General features: G+C 35.9%; 1 protein-coding gene across 8 annotated transcripts in view; it reads right to left on the reverse strand.

Annotated features, from left to right (window-relative positions):
• Window positions 1-25,117, reverse strand: part of MKLN1 (muskelin 1) — a 215,527-nt gene that overhangs the window by 133,791 nt on the left and 56,619 nt on the right. For all 8 annotated transcript variants that reach the window (XM_032642160.1, XM_032642153.1, XM_032642158.1 and 5 more), the window contains exon 2: window positions 1,340-1,409. Coding sequence is in view for 5 of the 8 variants with exons in the window: in XM_032642153.1 (XP_032498044.1) it covers window positions 1,340-1,409 (70 nt within the window). In the remaining 3 variants the exon portion in view is untranslated. The remainder of the gene's footprint in view (window positions 1-1,339; window positions 1,410-25,117) is intronic.

The following is a 25,117-nucleotide window of genomic DNA, read 5'->3' on the forward strand; positions in this document are numbered from 1 at the left end:
TATAATGAGTGATTCAATATATATTATATTTAAATAAAGCCAAAGCCAGACAAAACTTAAATCACAGGAATTTATAAACATATACATATATAATACTGTGAGAATATGCTTAAAAAAATATGAAATGGGGGGGATTAGAGGATAGATATAAGATGGGGCTCACAGGAAGCTTCAAAGGTTGTAGCAGTTTTCCATTTCTAAGGATGGTTGACAAGTAAACAGGTATTTGCTTTATTATTCTTTATATTTTATATATAAATGTGTGTGTATTCTTTGGATATATATTTTGCAATTAAACACTTAAAACACCAGGTGATCCAAAAAGGTTTGTAAACTGTAAAAAAACAATTAAAAAGGAAAAATAAGTAGAGACTAGGTTTCTAAGAATTACACTAGAATAAAAAAAAAATAAAGTAAGTTTTATTTACCCATCTTCTTTACCTATCAGAGCATTAATTTCCTCAAGGATATGGACATAAGTGCTAATGCTGAAAGTGTAATATAACTGAAAAATGATTATTTTTTAATTCAGATGACATCAGACACCACTTGTCAAGGAAACAATTTAGCTCATGGTCCTAACGTCATCTAAATATACTAGTTTAGTAAAATAAAAAACTATATTAAGCTTATTTTCCCTAAAAGGCAGTTACTGAATCACTGAGTCAAAGTTGAATTTACTAACATCTCCTTAAATATTTACAGAATGACTTGAGTTTAAGTGCAGCAGAAGTCACAACCTCTGCTCAGATCAGTACTCTGATCAGTTACTACTCAGAACACTAACAGCACCTTAACCAGTTCTTTTTAGTTAACATTTTCCTCAAAACATAACAAGAAACTTAGTTTTGCATCATTAGTAATCCAGAAAAATCATAAATTAGATTTTAAATGTTCCAGTAGAGAGAAGTATAAAGTCTATGCTTCATCAAATTCCACACTGTATTTGCCTATGAACAAAAATTCTTCCAAAATGTAAACAAACAAAAAAAGAGGAAATAAAAATTTACCTCTGGGACTTCCCTGGTGGTCCAGTGGTTAAGACTCTGCGCTCCCAATGCAGGGGGCCCGGGTTTGATCCCGGGTCAGGTAACTATATAAACCCGGGTCAGGTAACTATATTCTGCATGCTGCAACTAAAAGAGCCCAAGAGCCCGCATGTCGCAACTAAGACCTCACGCAGCCAGATAAATAAATTAAAAAAAAAAAAAAAAATTTACCTCACGATTTCAAAGACTGAATAAACTATTAATGGAATCTAGATAACTGATATCAGTTAAGTGCATGCTTATTTAAAATCTGACTTCTGAATGGTATCAAGAGCTACACATAATCTTACCTGGGGAGGGTAGTTGCTCTCTGAAGACCACCGTGAAGACTGGTCATTTGGCTTATCCACTAAAATGTTCCTGAAATAAAGAAATGAAAATTATAGCAATTAATTAAAAGAATAAGTGAACAGGCATATACAAAAAGAGAAATAATCTACCAGATGCTAAAATTATCACAAAGTTATATAATGCCTGGAAATTGAATAAGAAGAGAAACTTAAACAGAATAAGAAACACAGAAAATGTCTAGTAATTTAAACATTTTAAAATATGATAAAGGTAGCATTTTAAACAATTGAAAAAAGTACTATATACATATGCATATATGTGTGTGTGTGTGTGTGTGTGTGTGTGTGTGTGTGTGTGTGTGTGTGTGTGTATAGCTCTACTTCACATCAAGTGACAAAATGAACTATAGTTGTATTTAGGAATTTAAGGTAAATAAAGTAATAAAATATCTAAATTAATAAAATACTCTCTCCCTCTCCCTCCCTCTCTCTCTCTCCCCCCTCCCTCCCTCCCTCCCTCTCTCACTCTCCCTCTCTCTCTCTTTCTCTCTCTCTCTCTCTCTCTCTATATATATATATGTATATAAAATCAATCTTTGGATCAAAAAGGTCTTTTAAGCCGAGCACCAAAAACAGAACTGTGAAAAAAGGAACTGATATAAGTAACTTTGGAAGACGGTGCTCTCACTGGAAACTGTAAAGACAAATAGAACCATACACAAAAACTGTATTTTACGGACTTCCCTGGTGGCACAGTGGTTAAGAATCCGCCTGCCAATGCACGGGACACGGGTTCGAGCCCTGGTCCAGGAAGATCCCACATGCCATGGAGCAGCTAAGCCTGTGTGCCACGACCAGGGAGCCCACGCTCTAGAGCCCGCATGCCACAACAAAGAGTAGCCCTCGCTCACCGCTACTACAGAGCCCACGTGCTGCAACTACTGAAGCCCGCACGCCTAGAGCCTGTGCTTCACAACAAGAGAAGCCACCACAATGAGAAGCCCGCACACCGCAACAAAGAGTAGCCCTCGCTCACCGCTACTACAGAAAAGCCCGCACACAGCAACAAAGACCCAACGCAGCCAAAATTAAATTAATTAATTAAAAAAACTGTACTTTATTTGATAAAGTTATTTCTCGGAGGGATATGGGTTAATTCTGAAACACTTTGTATACTGGGGTCAAACAAATAAGTAAATGAACGGTAGATGATGGGAGTCAAGCTTCTCACTTCGAGTGGGAAGCTACAGAAAAGCAAGGGCATGGAGGTTGGAATGATCCTGATGGTACTGAAATAGAGTCAGAGACATCAGTGTGAACTCATATTTAGGTTTATATAGATACAGATTCAGAAGTAATTATATGTGAATGTGCATACATATACCCATGCACACTGACACAAATAGTATTCCTAGCTCTGTTCACTAATAGAGACTAGAAGCAGTGACACCCCCAGTAGCAGTGAGTACACCAATGCCGAATCTTGGTTTCTACATACCACAGTCCAATAGAAGGAAACGGGGATTCTTGGGGAGGTAGCTGATTCTAGGATTAGAGCAGGGAATCCAGAAGATTAGCCTAGAGCATGTTGTAGTGCTCAAAACAACAACAGCAAAAGGAAGGTGGGGGCATGTCAAAGGGACACAGAGGAGCCAACATGAAAGAATGAATGGCCAAAGCTAAAATAAACAAAATAAATAACGTAGTATTGGATTAGAACCCAAAGTATAAATATCCCTGAGTCCATACTGATATAAATAACCCCAGTCTAACAATCAGAAAAACACCAGACAGATTCAAATTGAGGAACATTCAACAAAATACATGACCAGTACTCCTCAAAACTCTCAATATATTGAAAAACAAGGAAAGACTGAAAAACTGTCACAGAGCAGAGGAGAGTAAAGAGACAAGACAACTAAAAGTAATGGTATCTTGGATGGGATCCTGGATCAGAAAGAAAACAGTGGAAAAACTAATGAAATCCGAATAAAATGTGGCATTTAGGTAACACTAATGTATCAGTGTTGGTATCTTGGTCATGACAACTGTACCATGGTAATATAAGATGTTAGCAATAGGAGAAACTAGGTGAGGGGCATATGGGAACTTCGTACTATCTCTGCAACTTTTCTGTAAATCTAAAATCATTCTAAAATAATGTGCCTTCTCAAAGGCCCATTTATTTATCTATCTTAAAATATAGATCTATACCTGTCACAGAGAAAGTTATTCTTTTTGACTTAATAAATGTCAAAAAGAATAACTTTTTTTAAAAGGCAGTACTAGAAGGAAAAGAATTTTCTTTACATACACATCTCACAAAGGTAAAACATTAATACATAAAATAACCTCAAACAATACTAAAAGGTAAAAACCAACTAGAAAAATATAGGCAACATAAAACACAAAAGGCTAATTAAAATATGAATGAAGAGCGCTTAAACATAAATACCCCACATGAAAATAGGTAAAACCCAAACATTCGAAATCAATAACCAAAAATTAGAGATTAAAACAAAGATATATATTAACCCTATAAAATTGGGCCTACACTCTCAAAACAACATGTGTTTTAATCATAATTGCAGCTGTTGGCCAGAGCTGGTAAAATGCCACTCTCATATTTTGCTGGTAGAAATGCAAATTGATACACCTTTTCAAGAGAGAATTTTAATATTATATAAAAAAATCATTTCAAATATGCATATCCTTTTAAATAAAAATGATAATGACGTCAGCCACGATGACAGTGATGATGTTTGCATCTAACATTTCTGAGCTTTTATGACATCTCAGACACTGGTCTAAGTGCTTTTCCATACATAAACTATTACCGTCAAAGCACAGATTAAGAAACTGAGAGAGATAAATTAATTTGCCTAAGCATACACACCTAAGAAATAATAATTTGAACCCAAGGCAGTCTGACTCTAAAGCCAACGCTCCTAATCACCAAACTATACAGCCTCAGAATTATTCCACTTCTTGGAACTTAACCTAAAAAATAATCCAGGGGATTTAAATCATTCACATTCATCACAATACAATTTATAATAACAAACTGTGAACAACCTAATTGTCTAACAACAGAGGATGCCTTAAAACAAATTATGAAATATCTGTTACAAAATACCATGTAATCATAATGCATTCTACACCCTGACTTTAATATTGTTGGAAAATGTCCACTACATAGTGAGTGAAGGGAAAAGGTAGTTTATATACTGTAAATCAAGTGTAAGTAATAATAATATTCATGCATGAAGAGAAAAGACAAAGAAGATATACTAAATTGTTAAAGTAATTCTCAATGGTGAGATTTCAGTGACTTTTTTCCTTCTTTGTGCTTTTTTGTACTTTTCAAATATTCTAAAATTAACACATCTGACACATTATCAGGAAAAAAGGTGTGTTTTATTAAGAATGAATTACAAAGCAAAGATGAGAACTCTATGAAAACACTGCAGTACAGTTAAAAGCTAAAGCTAAAAAACTAGGAAAAAAATCACTCTGACATGAATGTTATAAAGCATGAAAGAAAACCTAATATATTATAACTATGATAAATTGGGACCACAAAAATCACAAAGTATAATAAATTGGAGGAGGGGAGATCAAATGCAATGTGAGTTAATTTCATCATTTTTCATAGCTCCTAAGAATAATGTTTGTGAAATTAAGAAAAAAAGAGACTCAAGCATACTTAAGTTTAGAATAAAAACATACTACATATCTTATAAATTATTTGAGACAGAATATCAACAACAAAAATAGCAAGAAGAAGGAAATAAAAGATTAAACGAAAGCAGGACACATTAAAAACAGAAAATTTTAAATAAAATGACAATATTAATACCAAGCATCTAGTACAGTCATACATATAAATGGTCTAAAATAACATAGTAAGATATCCTTTGGACTGGGTGAATAGTAGTAACATTACTATTACACGAAGGCACACACACAATAACTGTGACTCATGACAGAAAGATATATAAGGCAGGCACAATCTTTGTAAAACTAGGAGGAAGTTAAAGAAAAAGTATTAACTGGGATTAAAGGGGTCAAAGGTAGAGATAAAAAAATACAATTTAAAAAGGTATGAACTGGATGAAAACAATAACTATAAAATAATAGTTCAAGCCAAGATTGTGAGTCTTAATGAATTAAACGAAAACAAAAATAAAGCAAAACACAGTAAATATCAGAAGAAACTGATAAAAAAACAGTAGCAGGAGATTAAAGTCTCTCAGCATCTAGAAAATTAATAAACAAACAACTATATAATGTCAAAGTAGTGGTAAGGATTAATAGTACTATGAAGAAAAATAAAGCAAAGTAGAAGAGAAACAGACCTGAACAATATGAGGGAGCTAGCCATGTCATAATCTGAAAAATGAGCAGATGGATCACTAAACGCAAAGTTAAGGGGGCAAACAGTTATAATATGTTATGGTCTTGTGAATTTTTTTTTTTTTCCCTGTGGTACGCAGGCCTCTCACTGTTGTGGCCTCTCCCGTTGCGGAGCACAGGCTCCGGACACGCAGGCTCAGTGGCCATGTTTCACGGGCCCAGCCACTCCGTGGCATGTAGGATCTTCCCAGACCGGGGCACGAACCCATGTCCCCTGCATTGGCAGGCGGACTCTTAACCACTGCGCCACCAGGGAAGCCCGGTCTTGTGAATTTTGAAATGCCTATTAAACAGCCCATTAGAGATCCAGCAGTTGGATTATCTGAGGCTGAAATTCAAGGAAAATGCCAGAGCTGAAAAAAATATAGAGAAACATCAGTATATCAAATGCTAAAATATTTAAAGCTATGACACTGAGTGAAATGACTCAGGGGATAAAAGAGAGCTAGAAAAGAAGCTGAAGGACTGATTAAGCTCTGGGGGCCCATTATTTAGGGGGTCCAGAAGAGAAAGATCAAGCAAAGGAGACTGAGAAGGGCCAAAGGTGAAGAAGATGAAAACCTAGAAACTGTAGATGCCAACTGAAGAAAGTATTTTGAGAACAAAGATGTGAAAACTATGTAAAATGCTGCTAAGAAGACAGGGTCTGGGAGGTATTCACCCTCATATGCCTAACTCAAAACTTAAATGCTGCCAAACAGAAAGTGCCTAATAAATATTTGATAGATATGAACAAATAAATAAACAGTACTAAAAGGAAAAAAATTAAGGTGGTTCCATCAAAACATAGAGTATATGAATCCTTATTTATTATCTGTAATTTAAAGCTTATACTAAGATAAAAGAGAAATATGTATACTTGAAACTAATATAATATTGTGTATCAACTATACAATTAAGAAAAAAGAGAAATATGATACAGACCAGAAACAAGGTGCAGCCTAAGGGGGCTTGGAAAGATGGAAGCTTGAAGATATTCCTCATGATCTCCAGCCCAACACTAAGTCAACTACTAAGTACCTCTCTTAAGCCCAGAAGGTGACAGAGGCCAGAACCAGAACTTTAAGAATTACCACAAAAGCTTGGCCCTAGGAGGACCATGAGATCCATGGATGCCTCTTTCCCCAAGAAAAAGGCATCAACTAAACGAGCATTCCTGGGACAACAGGCTGTCTCCCTGGCCCACAAAGATCTTCAGGAGAGCTTTAGCCCTCTAGATGAGAATGTACTTGCCCTCTTAGCTGAGGACATCTAGTTGCTGAGAGGTCTTTCCTGGTGACCTACAGAGAACTAACAATATAGGATATGGTATATCAAAAGCCACAAGACAAAGACTAAAGACTGCCAGACTGCCCACTCTCTCTGAGGTATCGGAAGCCTCACCCAAAAAGTACACAGTACAAAAAAGTTTGTATTGAAAATTGTACAAAAAGAGCCAAGAAAATTTATGAAAAAGAATAGTGAGAGCTTCCCTGGTGGCGCAGTGGTTGAGAGTCCGCCTGCCGATGCAGGGGACACGGTTTCATGCCCCGGTCCCGGAAGATCCCACATGCCGCGGAGCAGCTGGGCCCGTGAGCCATGGCCGCCGAGCCTGTGCTCCGCAACGGGAGAGGCCACAACAGTGAGAGGCCTGCATACTGCAAAATACAAACAAAACAAAACAAAACAAAACAAACCAGTAGGGATTGGTATAGGAACAGATCAATAGCTAAGAAACAAAAATCCAGAAATTGAGCCCTGTGTGGATGAGACTTTAATACTTGATGAAGGTGATATTTTATTTCAATGGGAAATGACAGTTCATATTTAAGAGACGCTTATACAACTGAATATCCACTGGAAGAAAACAAGTTAACCCCTATCTAATATCATATACAAAATTCCAATTAAAAATTTAAACATACATACATACATAAACATATTAGAAAAAAATTTGAGGGCCAATATGTACAACCAAAAGCGTTAGTGAGATCTCAGAAGCTTTAAAAGGAAAAAGTTATTTGATCACAAAAAACTTTTGAATTTTGTATTGTAAAAAACACCATAAAGAAAGATAGGAAACAAGAAATAGTTTAGGGAAAAGTGTTTGCAACCCATATGACTAATAAAGTATTCACACCGAAGATATGCAAAACACTGTTTCACATTGTGAATAAGATGAACAACAAAATGAAAAATGAGCAGAATGCATGTCACTGAAGAGTCATTAAAATGGCTAGTAAACAGCAACGAAATTTTTTTTTTCTAAATCCCTGTGTATTGTTTGTGTCAGGGAAAACAAATTAACATAGTAAGGTATCTTTTTTCACCCATCAAATTGATGAAATTAAATCCCTACTTAACAAGAGATCAGGGAGAAACTGTGGACATGTCCATTACGCCAACCTTGATGGAAAGTCAATTTGCAACATTTATCAAAATTCTAAATGTACATATTCTTTCACCCCGCACTCTCAGAATCAATCCCATAAAAATAAGACCATCAGTACATAAAGATCTATGTATAGAGACTCATAAATGAGTCTGTCTAATGCAGCGTTTTTTGTAGTAGCAGGGAAATGATTAAATCATAAAACACATGTATCATGGAACACTATACTGCCATTATAAAGAATACTTCAGATCTATGACAGGTAACTTGGAGGGATTTTTGCAATATAAGATACAAAGAAGCATGTATGATTTCATTGTTAAAAAAACACTATTATTTATATATATTTGTATACAATTATATTAACAACCATGTGTGATATGATCTAATTTATATTAAATTATATAAAGCAAGCACACATATAAGCCAAAAATGAAGCATAAATATCATTAAGGGGTTTAGCTTATCTTCTTATAATTGTTGTATTCAGATTTTTATAATAGACATTATTTATATAACATTAAATTATTTTAAAAATATTACGGTTGAGATGACAACAAGCTTTCCATATTTATGGAAAACTGACTACATTGTCATCAGATGATCAAATCAGGCTCAACTTTTCTTTCTTTTTAAAGACATAGGAGATGGAGAAGCAATTAATAAAGGCTTACTGCCTCTTAAAATTTTTAAGTGACAGATGATCTCTCAAAGCTTAGTCAGCTGTAGACTGTTTTTAATTCTCCCTCCCAGCTGTTCCTTCCTGAAATCCATTTCCATTCTCCTGGAAAGCAAATGAGAAACTAGTTGAGGGCAGTGACTATTAACATTAGCCCTTCATCAACAGAAACACAGCCAGTATGGTAGCATTCTATAAAACATGTTCTTCTTTACTATCCTTCCTCATACTTCCCAAAGACCTATAAGGACCACCATCATTACTGGTATAGTTTTTCCTTCTTCTAACTCTCAGTAGAGACATTAACCTCTTTTACTACATATTGTTAATCATGATACTAGTTCACTATCCCTGACCTCTAGTTCACTATCCCTGATCTCTAACAGGGGAAATATCCCATCCACAGCCTCTGCTGAAGGAGCAATCATAGACACTGATGTTTTGTACTTGTGACTCTCCCTTACAACTATCTCAATGACAGCTAACCTAGGTTAGCTAATGACCTATGATGGGAGATGGAATGGGCCAGTACGAAATAAAATTATAAGACAGAAAAATGTATAAGTAAACAGAACCAATGAAACAGAGAAAAGATATACAAAATAAGTATAAGAGATACAAGAGAAAGAATAAGCCAGTCAGTAGTAAGATAAGACTGTAGGAGACATAACACAGCAGAGACTCCAAGGAATAACAGAGAATAGAAATTAATGGCTTTTTAGTTCTAGCTGCCAGGAGGCTCTGTTTCTGGCAACCAAAAGAATGTGATCAAAATACCCTTCTAGGTACTCCATAACTAATTTTAACATTTTAACTATTGTCTGGGAAAATAAATGATAAGCAAAAAAAAAATGTTACAGAAGACACAATTCATATAGTTTCATATAGAAACTATATGATCCAAACAACAAAGATTAATCTACTAAGATTAAGCTCAATATATGCCATTGTAAAATATATTTAAAATGCAAAATGCAAATAATAACTAACGGAGAACTGGTCAAGAAGAACTAATAAAAGAGATGGGCTGAGGACTAAAACGGTTTCCTTTTTTCATCAGTGTTAATTTAATTTTAAAAAGGTACATTTTTATTCCTACCAATGCAGTATGAAAACCAAAGGTAATAAAAATGAGCCACATTAAGTCTCTTGAACAGAGATAGACTACAAAGGCAAGGCTGTGAGTAATTAATTTTTTCAATTAGGACTATAAAAATTTATAGTGAAACACATGGACAATTGAAATATGGAATACAATGTTAACTTTTTCCAAGTTACGTCTCTATTTTGCAAAAATTTTAATGTAGTATATCTATATAAACCACCAACTGTCAGGAACAAACTATTAAAATTCATCATGAAAAGAAAATTTATTGGACATTTTGGGTTCAATTCAAGTCAGCAAATTAAAAATCTTTTTTTTTTATTAAACATGCTCAAATCCTAAGTCTGCTTGGCAATATCTTTTAAATTGCTGCTCTTAAGAATACTTAAAATAAACATAAAAAGCAGCACTTGAGCAAAAAAATGGAGCACTTAACATTTTTTTCTGCTAATGGATGCTCAAGATACTTAACAGTAAATCCAGTTAATTTTAAATCGAGAGTTTTGGATACTGAAAAGCTACCTCTAATTTTGATGTGAAGAAGTCAGCCAAGCAGAGTATGTAAAAGAGTGTGGAAGGATTCAATCTGTGAATATCTCCCTTTTGGTAGTTTTAAAACACCCTACTAAAACCTGTGTCCTTCTGTTGAATGACGTGATAAAATGCATCTAAAAGAAATCAGCTTTGACTAAGAATCATAAGACCCTGGAGCTTGGTCACTAATTGGTTGGATAACCTTAAGCACATCATGTAATCTCGTAGGACTTTAATTCCTTTATCTGTAGTGTAAAAGGAAACGCTGAATTCCTTGATCTCAAGTTTCTTCCAGCTCTAATCAGGGCAGTGCATTGCACAACTCTAGGAAACACCATTCATGAGGCCATGTTAACATTCTACAATTCCATGAAAAGATTTCACATCCTTCATTCAACGTATCATGTAAAATCCTCCTCCTACACAGCAGTCAATAACAACACACAATGCATTGATTATAATACAGCTTCCATTCTCTGTAAACACTCTTCCGGGGTAACACCACAAAAGTACAAGAATGGGTACCTGTGGCCAAGGGGATTATGATCTATTTTTTAATAAATAATAAATGTACTTAGCATAAAATTTATGACACAAAAACATATACAATAAAAAGCTAATTCAAAATGCAAAATAGAAATCAACTCAAATCAATTCTGAATAGTCACAGCTGTACTGTGTTAAAGAGTATACTATAAAAAGTATAGCTTCTCGAAAAATCACTTGTACACTCACTTTCAAATACTTCCCAATCTTCACACCAAACAGTTCCAAATTTTCACACAGGAGCATGGTAAAGAGGGGGCCCTACCATAAGCTGGAGTTATTCAACGAATATTTACTGATCCCTATATGCCAGACATTGTGCTAGGCTCTGGGAATACACTGATATTTAAGATAGAAAAGATCCCCACTTGCGATGCTAACGTTCAAATGAGAAGCAGCAGAAAGTTAACAGGTACAGCTGCAAACAAGGTAATTACAGATTGTGATAAATGCTATAAAAGAAATAAACAGGGAGCTGCACTAGGACAGGGGAGTTCTTTTACTTGAAGTGGTCCCCAAAAAGCTAGTTATGCTAATTAGAAGGATCCACTCATGGAAAAATGAAGGAAAAGTCAATTCTTCACAAAGAAACCAACATGCTCAAAATCACAGCAACAGGAAATAATCTGACCATGGAAATCTGAGAACTGGATAAAGTCAGATAATGTCCTCACAGGTCCCAAGATAAACGCAAAGAAAGCATGACATCTCTAAGGGGGCCTGAGAACATTCATAAAATACTGAGTCTAGACCCTAAGAGGATTTCAGAACTATCCTGCAAATATTTTCTTACTTTTAGAAGGACAGAAACCCACTCTGAAGAGAAACTGCAGGGAATAGAAAATAAATTAAGCAAAGCATAAAGAATGACAACTCCCAGGAAAGGTAAGATTCATATTCTAGGTGGGCAAAGGTCCAAGCGATACAGAACTCAAAACATATCACACAGCAAAATACATTTAAAGGTTCCTCTCCAGAAAGCAAAATACTTGCAAAGCATAGATATAAAGGTGAAAAGCTTTACTACATCTCAGAAGTCCAAATTTAAAAAATATTTCACAAAGTAGAGATATCTTGAGCCCCAAAAGCTCAGAACTACACTTGTCCATCCCTTCTGCCTACAGTTCTTCCTTCTAAAACTACTGGAAGGGAATTCCCTGGCAGTCCAGTGGTTAGGACTCCTCACTTTCACTGCTGAGGCTTGCAGGTTCAATCCCTGGTTGGGGAACTAAATCCCACAAACCGCACTGCACGGCCAAATAAATAAAATAAAACTACTGGAAACCCGTACTTGCTTAAACACTAGAAACTTAAAATGAAAGCACACACTAAGAAATTATAGGAAAAATAATATATGTGAAATAAATAATATTCTAACAGATAATAAAAACACATGGGAAAAATATGGCCACAAAAAAAGATGAACATTATTAACTATTATTTCAACATGAACTAAAAGAAATTAAGAAAATAGCTGAAGGGCTTCCCTGGTGGCGCAGTGGTTGAGAGTCTGCCTGCCGATGTAGGGGACGCGGCTTCGTGCCCCGGTCCGGGAGGATCCCACATGCCGCGAAGCGGCTGGGCCCATGAGCCATGGCTGCTGAGCCTGCGCTTCCGGAGCCTGTGCTCCTTAATGGCAGAGGCCACAACGGTGAGAGGCCCGCGTACCGCAAAAAAAAAAAAAGAAAATAGCTGAAGCTTTATTAAGCAGTAATAAATCAAAATTACAACACTTCAGGGCTTCCGTGGTGGCGCAGTGGTTGAGAGTCCGCCTGCCGATGCAGGAGATGAGGGTTCGTGCCCCGGTCCGGGAAGATCCCACATGCCGCGAAGCGGCTGGGCCTGTGAGCCATGGCCGCTGGGCCTGCGCATCCGGAGCCTGTGCTCTGCAGCGGGGGAGGCCACAGCAGTGAGAGGACCGCGTACCGCAAAAAAAAAAAAAAAAACAAATAAAAACAACAGTTCAGAAATAATATGACTAGACAGTAGGAAGAGCTAGTAAGACTCAAATGAGGGAAAATAGGTTTTTTCAGAAAACAGACTAAATTAGAAAGAACTAATTAGACTAGACTGTTAACTAGACTTATTGTGGTAACCATTACATAATATATACAAATATCAAACATGCTGCACACCTGCAATTAATATAATGTTGTATGTCAACTGTACCTCAACTAAAAAACACACACACACAAAGAATATACTCCCTCCTCCCCCAACCCTGCCCAAAAAAGCCCAATGAAGAAAAAACAGATTAGAAAGTGAGTAAAAATAATGAAACATACAAAAGAAAGCAACAGTAAGTAGGTGATCCAATAAATATGTAATTGGAACCAGACAGTATTTCAAACTGTACTGCAAGCAAATCTTCCTAAAATAAGACCTGAATCTACATACTGAAAGGATACATGGTATATTAGGGAAATTCAACTGAGAATATTCCTACTATAAACTATTAGATTTTAAAGGCTTTAAGCATCCAGGTAGATAGACCAAGTCTCTTATAAGAAAAAGAAAATTATAGTTTCAAGAAACTTCACAACAGCTGTTTTGTACACAAAACAATGAAACAAAAAGTTGTAAGATCCTCCAGCACAAAAAGATGTGAGCCTGGGACTTTACATACAGTCAAACTGTCCTTCAAGTTTACAGGCATAGATAGTTAACAACATATAAACGTTCCTTGAGCCCTTCCTGAGACCTACTAAAGAACAAACTATACATATTCAAGAAATGACTTGAAAAGTTTCAAAGTAAAATCAACTACAGAACTAAAACTAACCATGAAGATAAGGATGACCTAACAATATGTAAGTATGTTCTACAGCAATGTAGAAAGGCTAGATCTATGAAAAATGGGAGAAGAATGTAGAGAATAAGTAGAAGTCAGAATATGCTTCACAAATACTAACCTTTAGAAGGAAAGATCATCATTTACAATTAGATGCTGGGATAGAGGGAAGAAAGAAGAGGAGGTTCCCAGCTAAGTTCCTCAGGGAGACTTAAGTGTTACATAAAAAGACACTGGATTGAAGGAAACCAAAAAACAAAAATGCAAGCCACCCTAAATGCCAAAAGAAACTTGTTTTAATAAGAAAAAGATCAAAGAAAAAAGACAACATAGTGAAAGATTTTGCATGTGCGCACATTTGTGTAAAATATGCCACAAAACATTAGAATAGAATTGACATCAAACATATCAATAAACATAAATGGCCTTAACACATTTTTCCTTAATTTTTAAGAAAAAAGTTAACAAGGCAAAAATCCAATTCTGTAGCATATATAAGAGACATAAGTAAAACAAAGTGATTCCAGAAGTTATATATTTTTAAAGGATTAACAAAGACACATCAAGCAAATGCAAGTAATAATAAAGCAGGGTTCAAATTTAATTTCACATAAGATGAAATTCAGAGCCTTAAGCAAAAATAAAAGAGTACTTTATAATAAAATACTATATTTTATAATACACATTAATGGTAGATATTACTAACAAAAATTTTTTTAAAACACTGAAATGAAAAAACACCCCTTCAACTGAAAATAAAATTTCTATTAAAAATTACTGGGTCAATGGGACTTCTCTGGCAGTCTAGTGGTTAAGACTCCAAGCATGCTTTCACTGCAGGGGGCATGGGTTTGATCCCTGGTCAGGGAACTAAGATCCCACATGCGGCGAGAAGCGGCCAAAAAACAAATTATTGGGTCAAAGGAGAAATACAAAGCAAACTGCAAAATTTCTACAAAATAATGCTAACAGCAATGTGACATATACTGTCGTATAGCAGCAGTTTCCAAGAGAACTTTCTGTGATGATGGAAATATTCTGTATCTACACTGTCCAATCCACTAGCCACTAGACACGTGGCTACTGAGTACTTAAAATGTGGCTAATGTGACTAAGGAACTGAACTTTTAAATTTAATTTAAAATCCATTTTAAGTTGCTACACGTATCTAGTAATTATCATATGGAACAGTGTAGCTCTCTACAGCACACCAAAAATTCATAAAATTTATTAACTCTGTCAATATGAACTAAAAATTAAATATTTGAAAAAATTAAAGTGAAAAAAACAGGGAGTAAAATCCAAGTATCAAAAAAAATAAAAATAAAAAAACCCTGCTAGGCAGAGACTATTTTAAGAATCACACAGCTATTCTGCAAGTCTATGGAGATAAATTTGAAAACTTAGATGAAATGTATAACTTTCTGTGGAAAAAAAATGTACCAACTGACCCTAGTAGACACAGAACTGTGAAATAGAGAAATTTCCCTAGAAGAAAAAAAGTTATCGGAACCCAACCATCAAAAAACACTAGGTAGGTACAAATAGTCCCAGCAAGGAAATCTTACGAAAACATTTAATGATGAATGTACTCGCCAGTACGATTTGAAAAAGGAAAGCAAAGGGACTTCCAGATTCAGCTCCAAAATGTTAAGAGCTTAGAAGCTGTCTCTCACTCTCATCTAGACAACAAGATGAAAGCTGAACAAAGCGAAAATCAACAAGTTTCCTTATATCCCTCAAAGAGCTGAGGTTACTGGAGAAACAATCACCCTGTAATCTGGTGAGATGGGCAACAGACAGAGAATCAAAGCTGAAGTCACCTTACCTGAGGCAGAAACCAGTAGAGCCAATAATCGGTAGGAAAAATTACAAGGTCATTTTGACAAATTTCTGGAGACTGAGAGTGGACTAGCTTGATAGTTAGATACTCCCGGGGGCATAGTTTTAGGGATCCCTCATATTTCTGTGGGTTTTACTTCCAGTAAAAGAAGATGAAAGGAAAAAACCCTGCCTGAAACAGGGTAGGGGAAAAGCAACCATTTTTCAATATCCACAGAGCATTCTTCATAATGAAAGCCAGCCTTCTAAAGGCAACTTCTTTACCAGAGCCTTATCCTATGTGGGAAGTAATAAGCCAACCCCAGCTCCCTCTAGCCTTCCTTTCTCACGTTAGAGGAGAAAAGGAAGGGCTAAAAAACACTCTGCAAAGTAAGAGTACAGGGACTCAGACCCAGTAAAAACTGAGATTTTCATCATAAGATTAAAGAATGCTTCCCCTCCTTCACATCTAGCCACCACAACTGGGGTAATGTATTATTACAGTAGACTACAACTGAGAGCTTCAAGACACAAACTATTTAAGAACTTCTTAAGGACCAGCCCCCCAGCCCAAAAAAAGGAGAGAGAGAAAAAACATGGACACTAAAGGAAATGAAGCCTCTGGCACCTTGGGCTACATCAAACACTAAACAGCCCAACTTCTAACCTGATGAACATAAAACTTCAAACTAAAAAGCCTAATTGATTACCTCTTTTCCTATGACCTAATACATCCTAGCTGGCTTCCAACAAAAAACTTCAGCATGCTGAAAAACAAGAAAAAACACAGTCTGAAGAGATAAAGCAAGCATCAAAAGCAGACTCAAATACAAAACAGATTTTGGAATTATCAGATCGGGAACTTAAAATAACTATGATTAACATCTTAAGGACACTAATGAAAGATAGATAGGTGATGTACCAGGGCAAGAATCAGGGAGCTTGAAGTTAAGTTAGCAGACAGTTCCCAAACTGAAAGAGAAAAAAAATTTTAAGGAAAAGAATATCAAACAACTGTGAGAAAATTACAAAAGCTATTACATATGCATAATTGTAACAATAGAAGGAGAAGAGAGTAGGGAGCAGAAGAAATATTTGAAGTAATAATGACTGGAAATTTTTGAAAATTAATGACGAACACCAAACCACAAATCCAGGAAGCTCAGACAAAACCAAACAGGATTTATGCCAAAAAATCTACACAGAGGTATTATCATATTCAAACTCCAGGAAACCAAATAAAAAAATATTTGAGCAAAGCCAGTGGGAAAAACTCCTTACCTACAGAAGAACAAGGATAAGAATTATGTCAGGGTTCTCACCAGAAACCATACAGTCAAGAAAGAGTAGAACAAAATACTTAGAAGTGTTGAAAGAAGAAAAACTACCAACCTAAAATTCTGTATCCAATGAAACTATTTTTCAAATGTGAAGGAAAAATAAAATACCTCCTAAAACAAAAACTGAGAAAATCTGCCACCAGTAGATCTGCCTTGCATTAATGTTAAAATAATTTCTTTGAAGGAAAATGACACAGGTCAGAAACTTGGATCAACACAAAAAGGAACAGAAAAGGACTATATGAAGCCAACGTAAAACCCTGTATTTTCTTATTCCTAACTGAGCTAAGAGATACCTGTTCAAAGAAATAAAAGCAGTAATGTATTGGGTGATTATAGCATATGGAAAAGCGAAATGAAAGAGAGCAATGTTATAAGGGAGGGAGGAATTCGAAATACTTTGGTATAAGGTACTTGAACCACCCATCAAGCAGTATACTGTCATTTAAAGCTGGATTAGATTAGTTGTAAATGTAGTATTGCAAACTCTGGGACAACCCCTAAAAACATGTTGAAAAGAAGTAAAGCTGACATTCTAAAAGGAGAGAAAATAAAAGCATACTGAATGTTCATTTCAAATCAGAGAAGGCAGAGAAAAAGGATTAAATAAGAAAACTAAAGAAAAAGTGCAAAGAATGGAAAACACAAACACAGTAGATGTCAATAATCAATTTAAATGTGAATGATCTTAATAACCCAATTGAAAGACTGAGACTGTCAGAGTGGATTAAAAAAACAAGGCCTGAATGTGTTGTCTACAAGAAACCCACCATAAATATAAAGACATAGATAAATGAAAAGTAAAGAAATAGAGAAAGATATACCATGCTTTCAAAAGAAAACTGAAGAAGCTATATTAACATCAAGCAAAAGATTTAAGAACAATGAAAATCATCAGGGATAAGGAAGGGCATTACATAATGAAAAAAGTGTCAATTCTCCTAGACATAACAATCTTTAATGTGTCTGTATCCCAAAAAAAGAGTGTCAAAATACTTGAGGAAAAAACTGACAGAAATGCAGGAAGAAAAAGACAAATCCACTATTATAATTAAGACATCAACAACTCTCTATTAGTAATTGACAGATCCAGGAGGCAGAAACTCAGCAAGAATATATTTCAATTGAACAGCTCCATCAATCAACTGGATCTAATTAACATTTATAGACTATTTTACCCAACACAGCAGAATACACATTCTCCTCAAGCTCACACTGGAACATTCACCAAGATAGACCATAAAATACATGTTAATAAATGTAAAAGAAGAGAAAATTATACAAAGTACAACCTCAGGCCACAATGGAATTAAACCTAATTGAACTTAATGAGTAAAATTAAACTTAGTAACAGAAAGACAGGTGGATGATCCCAAAATATTTGGAGTAAACAACACTATTTTAAATAATACATTGGTCAAGTCATAATATAAATTTTAAATGATAGTGAACTAAATGATAATGAAAACAAAAAACCAAAATTTGTATGATGCAGCCAAACCAAAGTATTGAATATAGCACTGAATGCACATATTAGAAGAGAAGATAGATCTAAAATCAATCACCTAAACTTCCACTTTAGGAAACTAGAGAAAGAACAATTAAGTATAAAGCAAACAGAGAAGATAAATAATAAAAAAGCAAAAATTAATCAAACTGAAAACAGGAAATGAAAAGAGAAAAATCAATAAAACCAAAAGCTGGCTATTTGAAAAAACAGTACAAGTGACAAACTTCTAGCTATGCAATCCAGAAAAAAAACAGAGAGACACAAATTACTAACATCATATATGAAAGAGGGGTCATCACTACTGATCACCTGGATACTAAAAGCTTAATAAAATAAATATCATACACCATTCTATTTCTACAACTTTGTAAGAGATGAAATGCACCAATTCCTTGCAAGACACAAACTACCAACACTCAAGGAGAAATAGATCTTCTGAATAGGCTGACAGCTACTAATGAAATTAAATCAATAATTAATAATCCTCTAAAAAAGAAAGCACCAAGTCCAGATGGTTTCACTGCTGAATTCCAGCAAACATTTAAAGAAAACCACTTTCAATACCACTTCTCTGCGACTTCTTCCAGAAACTAAAAGCAAAGTGAAAACTTCCTAACTCTGTATGAGGCCAGCATTACTCAAATATCAAAACCAGATGATGACATTACAAGAAAGAAAAACTCCAGCCCACCTTATGAATATACATGCAAAAATTCCCAACCAATAAGGAGGGAACACAGCCCCACCCATCAGCAGACAAGGGGATTAAAGTTTTACTGAGCTCTGCCCACCAGAGCAACACTCAGCTCTACCCACCACCAGTCCCTCCCATCAGGAAGCTTGCACAAGCCTCTTATATACCCTCATCCACCAGAAGACAGACAGCAGAAGCAAGAACTACAATCCTGCAGCCTGTGGAACAAAAACCACATTCACAGAAAGACAGACAAAATGAAAAGGCAGAGGACTATGTACCAGATGAAGGAACAAGATAAAACCCCAGAAAAACAAATAAATGAAGTGGAGATAGGAAACCTTCCAGAAAAAGAATTCAGAATGATGATAGTGAAAATGATCCAGGACCTCAGAAAAAGAATGGAGGCAAAGACTGAGAAGATGCAAGAAATATTTAACAAAGACCTAGAAGAAAGAAAAAGCAAACAAAGATGAACAATACAATTGAAATGGAAAATACACTAGAAGGAATCAATAGCAGAATAACTGAGGCAGAACAGATAAGTGACCTGGAACAGAATGGTGGAATTCACTGCCATGGAACAGAATAAAGAAAAAAGAATGAAAAGAAATGAAGACAGCCTAAGAGAACGCTGTGACAACATTAAACGCACCAACATTAGCATTTATAGGGGTCCCAGAAGGAGAAAAGAGAGAGAAAGGACCCAAGATAATATCTGAAGAGATTATAGTCGAAAACTTCCCTAACATGGGAAAGGAAATAGCCACCCAAGTCCAGGAAGCACAGAGAGTCCCAGGCAGGATGAACCCAAGGAGAAACACACTGAGACACATAGTAATCAAACTGACAAAAATTAAAGACAAAAAAAAATTATTAAAAGCAACAAGGGAAAAACAACAAATAACATACAAGGGAACTCCCATAAGGTTAACTAACAGCTGATTTCTCAAGAGAAACTCTACAAGCCAGAAGGGACTGGCATGATATATTTAAAGTGATCAAAGGGAAGAAGCTACAACCAAGATTACTACATCCGGCAAGGATTCATTCAGATTCGATGGACAAATCAAAAGCTTTACAGACAAGCAAAAGCTACGAGAATTCAGCACCACCAAACCAGCTCTATAGCAAATGCTTAAGGACCTTTCTAAGTGGGAAACGCAAGAGAAGAAAAGGACCTACAAAAACAAACCCAAAACAATTAAGAAAATGGCAATAGGAACATACATATTGATAATTACCTTAAATGTGAAAGGATTAAATGCTCCAACCAAAAGACACAGGCTCACTGAGTGGACACAAAAACAAGACCCATATATATGCTGTCTAGAAGAGACCCACTTCAGACAAAGGGACACATACAGACTGAAAGTGAGGGGATGGAAAAAGATATTCCATGCAAATGTAAATCAAAAGAAAGCTGGAGTAGCAAAACTCATATCAGATAAAATAGACTTCAAAATAAAGAATGTTACAAGAGACAAGAAAGGACACTACATAACGATCAAGGGAGCAATCCAAGAAGATATAGCAATTATAAATATATATGCACCCAACATAAGAACACCTCAATACATACAGCAAATGCTAACAGCTATAAAAGAGGAAATCAATAGTAACACAATAATAGTGGGGGACTTTAACACCTCACTTACACCAATGGAAAGATCATCTAGACAGAAAATTAATAAGGAAACACAAAGCTTAAATGACAGCACAGACCAAGTGGATTTAATTGAAATTTATAGGATAGTCCATCCAAAAACAGCAGATTACACTTTCTTCTCAAGTGCACATGGAACATTCTCCAGGACAGATCACACCTTGGGTCACAAATCAAGCCTCAGTAAATTTAAGAAAATTGAAATCATATCAAGGATCTTTTCTGACCACAACACTCTCAGATTAGAAATAAATTACATGGGAAAAAAACGTAAAGAACCCAAACACATGGAGCCTAAACAATACATTACTAAATAATCAGGAGATCACAGAGAAATCAAAGAGGAAATCAAAAAATACCTAGAGACAAATAACAATGAAAACACAATCCGAAACCTATGGGATGCAGCAAAAGCAGTTCTAAGAGGGAAGTTTATAGCAATACAATCCTACCTCAAGAAATAAGAAAAATCTCAAACAATTTAACCTTACACCTAAAGGAACTAGAGAAAAAAGAACAAACAAAACTCAAAGTTAGTAGAAGGAAAGAAATCATAAATATCAAAGCAGAAATAAATGAAATAGAAACAAAGAAAACAATAGCAAAGATCAATAAAACTAAAAGCTGATTCTTTGAGAATATAAACAAAACTGATAAACCTTTAACCAGACTCATCAAGAAAAAGAGGGAGAGGACGCATATCAATAAAATTAGAAATGAAAAAGAAGTAACAACAGACACTGCAGAGATACAAAGCATCACAAGAGACTACTACAAGCAACTCTAAGCCAATAAAATGGACAACCTGGAAGAAATGGACAAATTCTTAGAAAGGTATAACCTTCCAAGACTGAACCAAGAAGAAACAGAAAATATGAACAGATCAATCACAAGTAATGAAATTGAAACTGATTAAAAATGTTCCAACAGGCTTCCCTGGTGGCGCAGCGGCTGAGAATCTGCCTGCTAATGCAGGGGACACGGGTTCGAGCCCTGGTCTGGGAGGATCCCACATGCCGCGGAGCAACTAGGCCCGTGAGCCACCACTACTGAGACTGCACGTCTGGAGCCTCTGCTCTGCAACGAGAGGCCGCGATAGTGAGAGGCCCGCACACCGCTATGAAGAGTGGCCCCCGCTTGCCACAACTAGAGAAAGCCCTTGCACAGAAACGAAGACCCAACACAGCCAAAAATAAATTAAAAAAAAAAAAAAAAAAAATGTTCCAACAGGGCTTCCCTGGTGGCGCAGTGGTTAAGAGTCCGCCTGCCGATGCAGGGGACACAGGTTCATGGCCTGGTCCGAGAAGATCCCACATGCCGCAGAGCAGCTGGGCCCGTGAGCCATGGCTGCTGAGCCTGCGCGTCCGGAGCCTGTGCTCCGCAACGGGAGAGGCCACAACAGTGAGAGGCCCGCATACTGCCAAAAAAAAAAAAAAAAAAGTTCCAACAAACCAAAGTCCAGGACCACATGGCTTCACAGCCGAATTCTATCAAACGTTTAGAGAAAAGCTAACCCCCATCCTTCTCAAACTCTTCCAAAAAATTGCAGAGTAAGGAACACTCCCAAACTCATTCTACAAGGCCACCATCACCCTGATACCAAAACCAAAGATACTACAAAAAAAGAAAATTACAGACCAATACTACTGATGAATATAGTTGCAAAAATCCTCAATAAAATACTAGCAATCAGAATCCAACAACACATTAAAAGGATCATACACCATGATCAAGTGGGATTTATCCCAGGGACACAAGCATTCTTCAATATATGCAAATCAGTCAATGTGATACACCATATTAACAAAATGAAGAATAAAAACCATCTCAATAGATGCAGAAAAAGCTTTTGACAAAATTCAACACCCATTTATGATAAAAACTCTCCAGAAAGTGGGCACAGAAGGAACCTACCTCAACATAATAAAGGCCATATATGACAAACCCATATACAGCAAACATCATTCTCAATGGTGAAAAACTGAAAGCATTTCCTCTAAGATCAGGAACAAGACAACGATGTCCACTCTCACCACTATTATTCAACATAGTTTTGGAAGTCCTAGCCATAGCAATCAGAGAAGAAAAAGAAGTAAAAGGACTACAAATTGGAAAAGATGAAGTAAAACTGTCACTGCAGATGACAAGATACTATATATAATCCTAAAAATGCCACCAGAAAACTACTAGAGCTAATCAATGAATTCGGTAAAGTTGCAGGATACAAAATGAATGCACAGAAATCTCTTGCATTCCTATACACTAACAATGAAAGATAAGAACGAGAAATTAAGGAAACAATCCCATTCACCATTGCAACAAAAAGAATAAAATACCTGGAAATAAACCTACCTAAGGAGGTCAAAGACCTGTACTCAGAAAACTATAAGACCTGATGAAAGAAATCAAAGATGACACAAACAGGTGGAGAGATACACCATGTTCTTGGATTGAAGAATCAATATTGTGAAAATGACTATTCTACCCAAAGCAATCTACAGATTCAATGCAATCCCTGTCAAATTACCAATGGCATTTTTTTACAGAACTAGAACAAAAAGTCTTAAAATGTATATGGAGAAACAAAAGGCCCCGAATAGCCAAAGTGGTCTTGGGGGAAAAAAAGGGAGATGGAGGAATCAGGCTCCCTAACTTCAGACTATACTACAAAGCTGCAGTAATCAAGACAACATGGTACTGGCACAAAAACAGAAATATAGATCAATGGAACAGGATAGAAAGCCCAGAGATAAACCCACGCAACTATGGTCAACTAATCTGTGACAAAGGAAACGAGGATATACAATGGAGAAAAGACAGTCTCTTCAATAAGTGATGCTGGGAAAACTGGACAGCTATATGTAAAAGAATAAAATTAGAACACTCCCTAACACCATCCACAAAAATAAACTCAAAATGGATTCAAGACCTAAATGTAAGACTGGACACTATAAAACTCTCAGAGGAAAACATAGGAAGAACACTCTTTGACATAAATCACAGCAAGGTCTTTTTTGACCCACCTCCTAGAGTAATGGAAATAAGAACAAAAATAAACAAATGGGACCTAATGAAACTTAATAGCTTTTGCACAATAAAGGAAACTATAAACAAGATGAAAAAACAACCCTCAGAATGGGAGAAAATATTTGCAAACAAATCAACCAACAAAGGATTAATCTCCAAAATATATAAACAGCTCATGCAGCTCAACATTAAAAAAACAAACAGCCCAATCCAAAAATGGGCAGAAGACCTAAATAGACATTTCTCCAAAGAACACATATAGATGGCCAAGAGGCATATGAAAAGCTGCTCAACATCACTAATTATTAGAGAAATGCAAATCAAAACTACAATGAGGTATCACCTCACACTGGTTAGAATGGGCATCATCAGAAAATCTACAAACAACAAATGCTGGAGATAGTGTGGAGAAAAGGGAACCCTCTTGCACTGTTGGTGGGAATGTAAATTGATACAGCCACTATGGAGAACAGTATGGAGGTTCCTTAAAAACCTAAAAATAGAATTACCATATGACCCAGCAACCCCACTACTGGGCATATACCCAGAGAAAACCATAATTCAAAAAGACACATGCACCCCAATATTCACACTGCAGCACTATTTACAATAGCCAGGTCATGGAAGCAACCTAAATGCCCATTGACAGACGAATGGATAAAGAAGATGTGGTACATATATACAATAGAATATTACTCAGCCATTAAAAAAGAACGAAATTGGGTCATTTGTAGAGACGTGGATGGACCTAGAGACTATCATACTGAGTGAAGTAAGTCAGAAAAACAAATATCGTATATTAACGCATATATATGGAATCTACAAAAATGGTACAGATGAACCAGTTTGCAGGGCAGAAATAGAGACACAGATGTAGAGAACAAACATGTGGATGCCAAGGGAGGAAAGTAGCGGGGGGGGGCGCGATTGGTGTTGGGAGATTGGGATTGACATATATACGCTAATATGTAAAAAACAGATAACTAGTAAGAAGCTGCTGTATAAGAAATTAAAAAATTTTTAAATATCAATGAAATCCATCACATCAACAAGCAAAGGAAGAAAAGTCATATATCAACAGATGGAGAAAAAGCATTTCACAAAATCCAACACTGATTCAAAATTTAAAATCTCTGCAAAGTAGAAGTAGAAAGGACCTTCCTCAAATTGATAAAGAACACCTAAAAACACCTATGGCTAACATAACGGTGAGAAATTATATGCTTTCTCCTTAACATCAGGAACAAAGCACTCCTATTCAACATCATACTGGAAGTT

The sequence above is a fragment of the Phocoena sinus genome, chromosome 9 (genome assembly GCF_008692025.1).
Source record: "Phocoena sinus isolate mPhoSin1 chromosome 9, mPhoSin1.pri, whole genome shotgun sequence".
Taxonomy (NCBI): Eukaryota; Metazoa; Chordata; class Mammalia; order Artiodactyla; family Phocoenidae; genus Phocoena; species Phocoena sinus.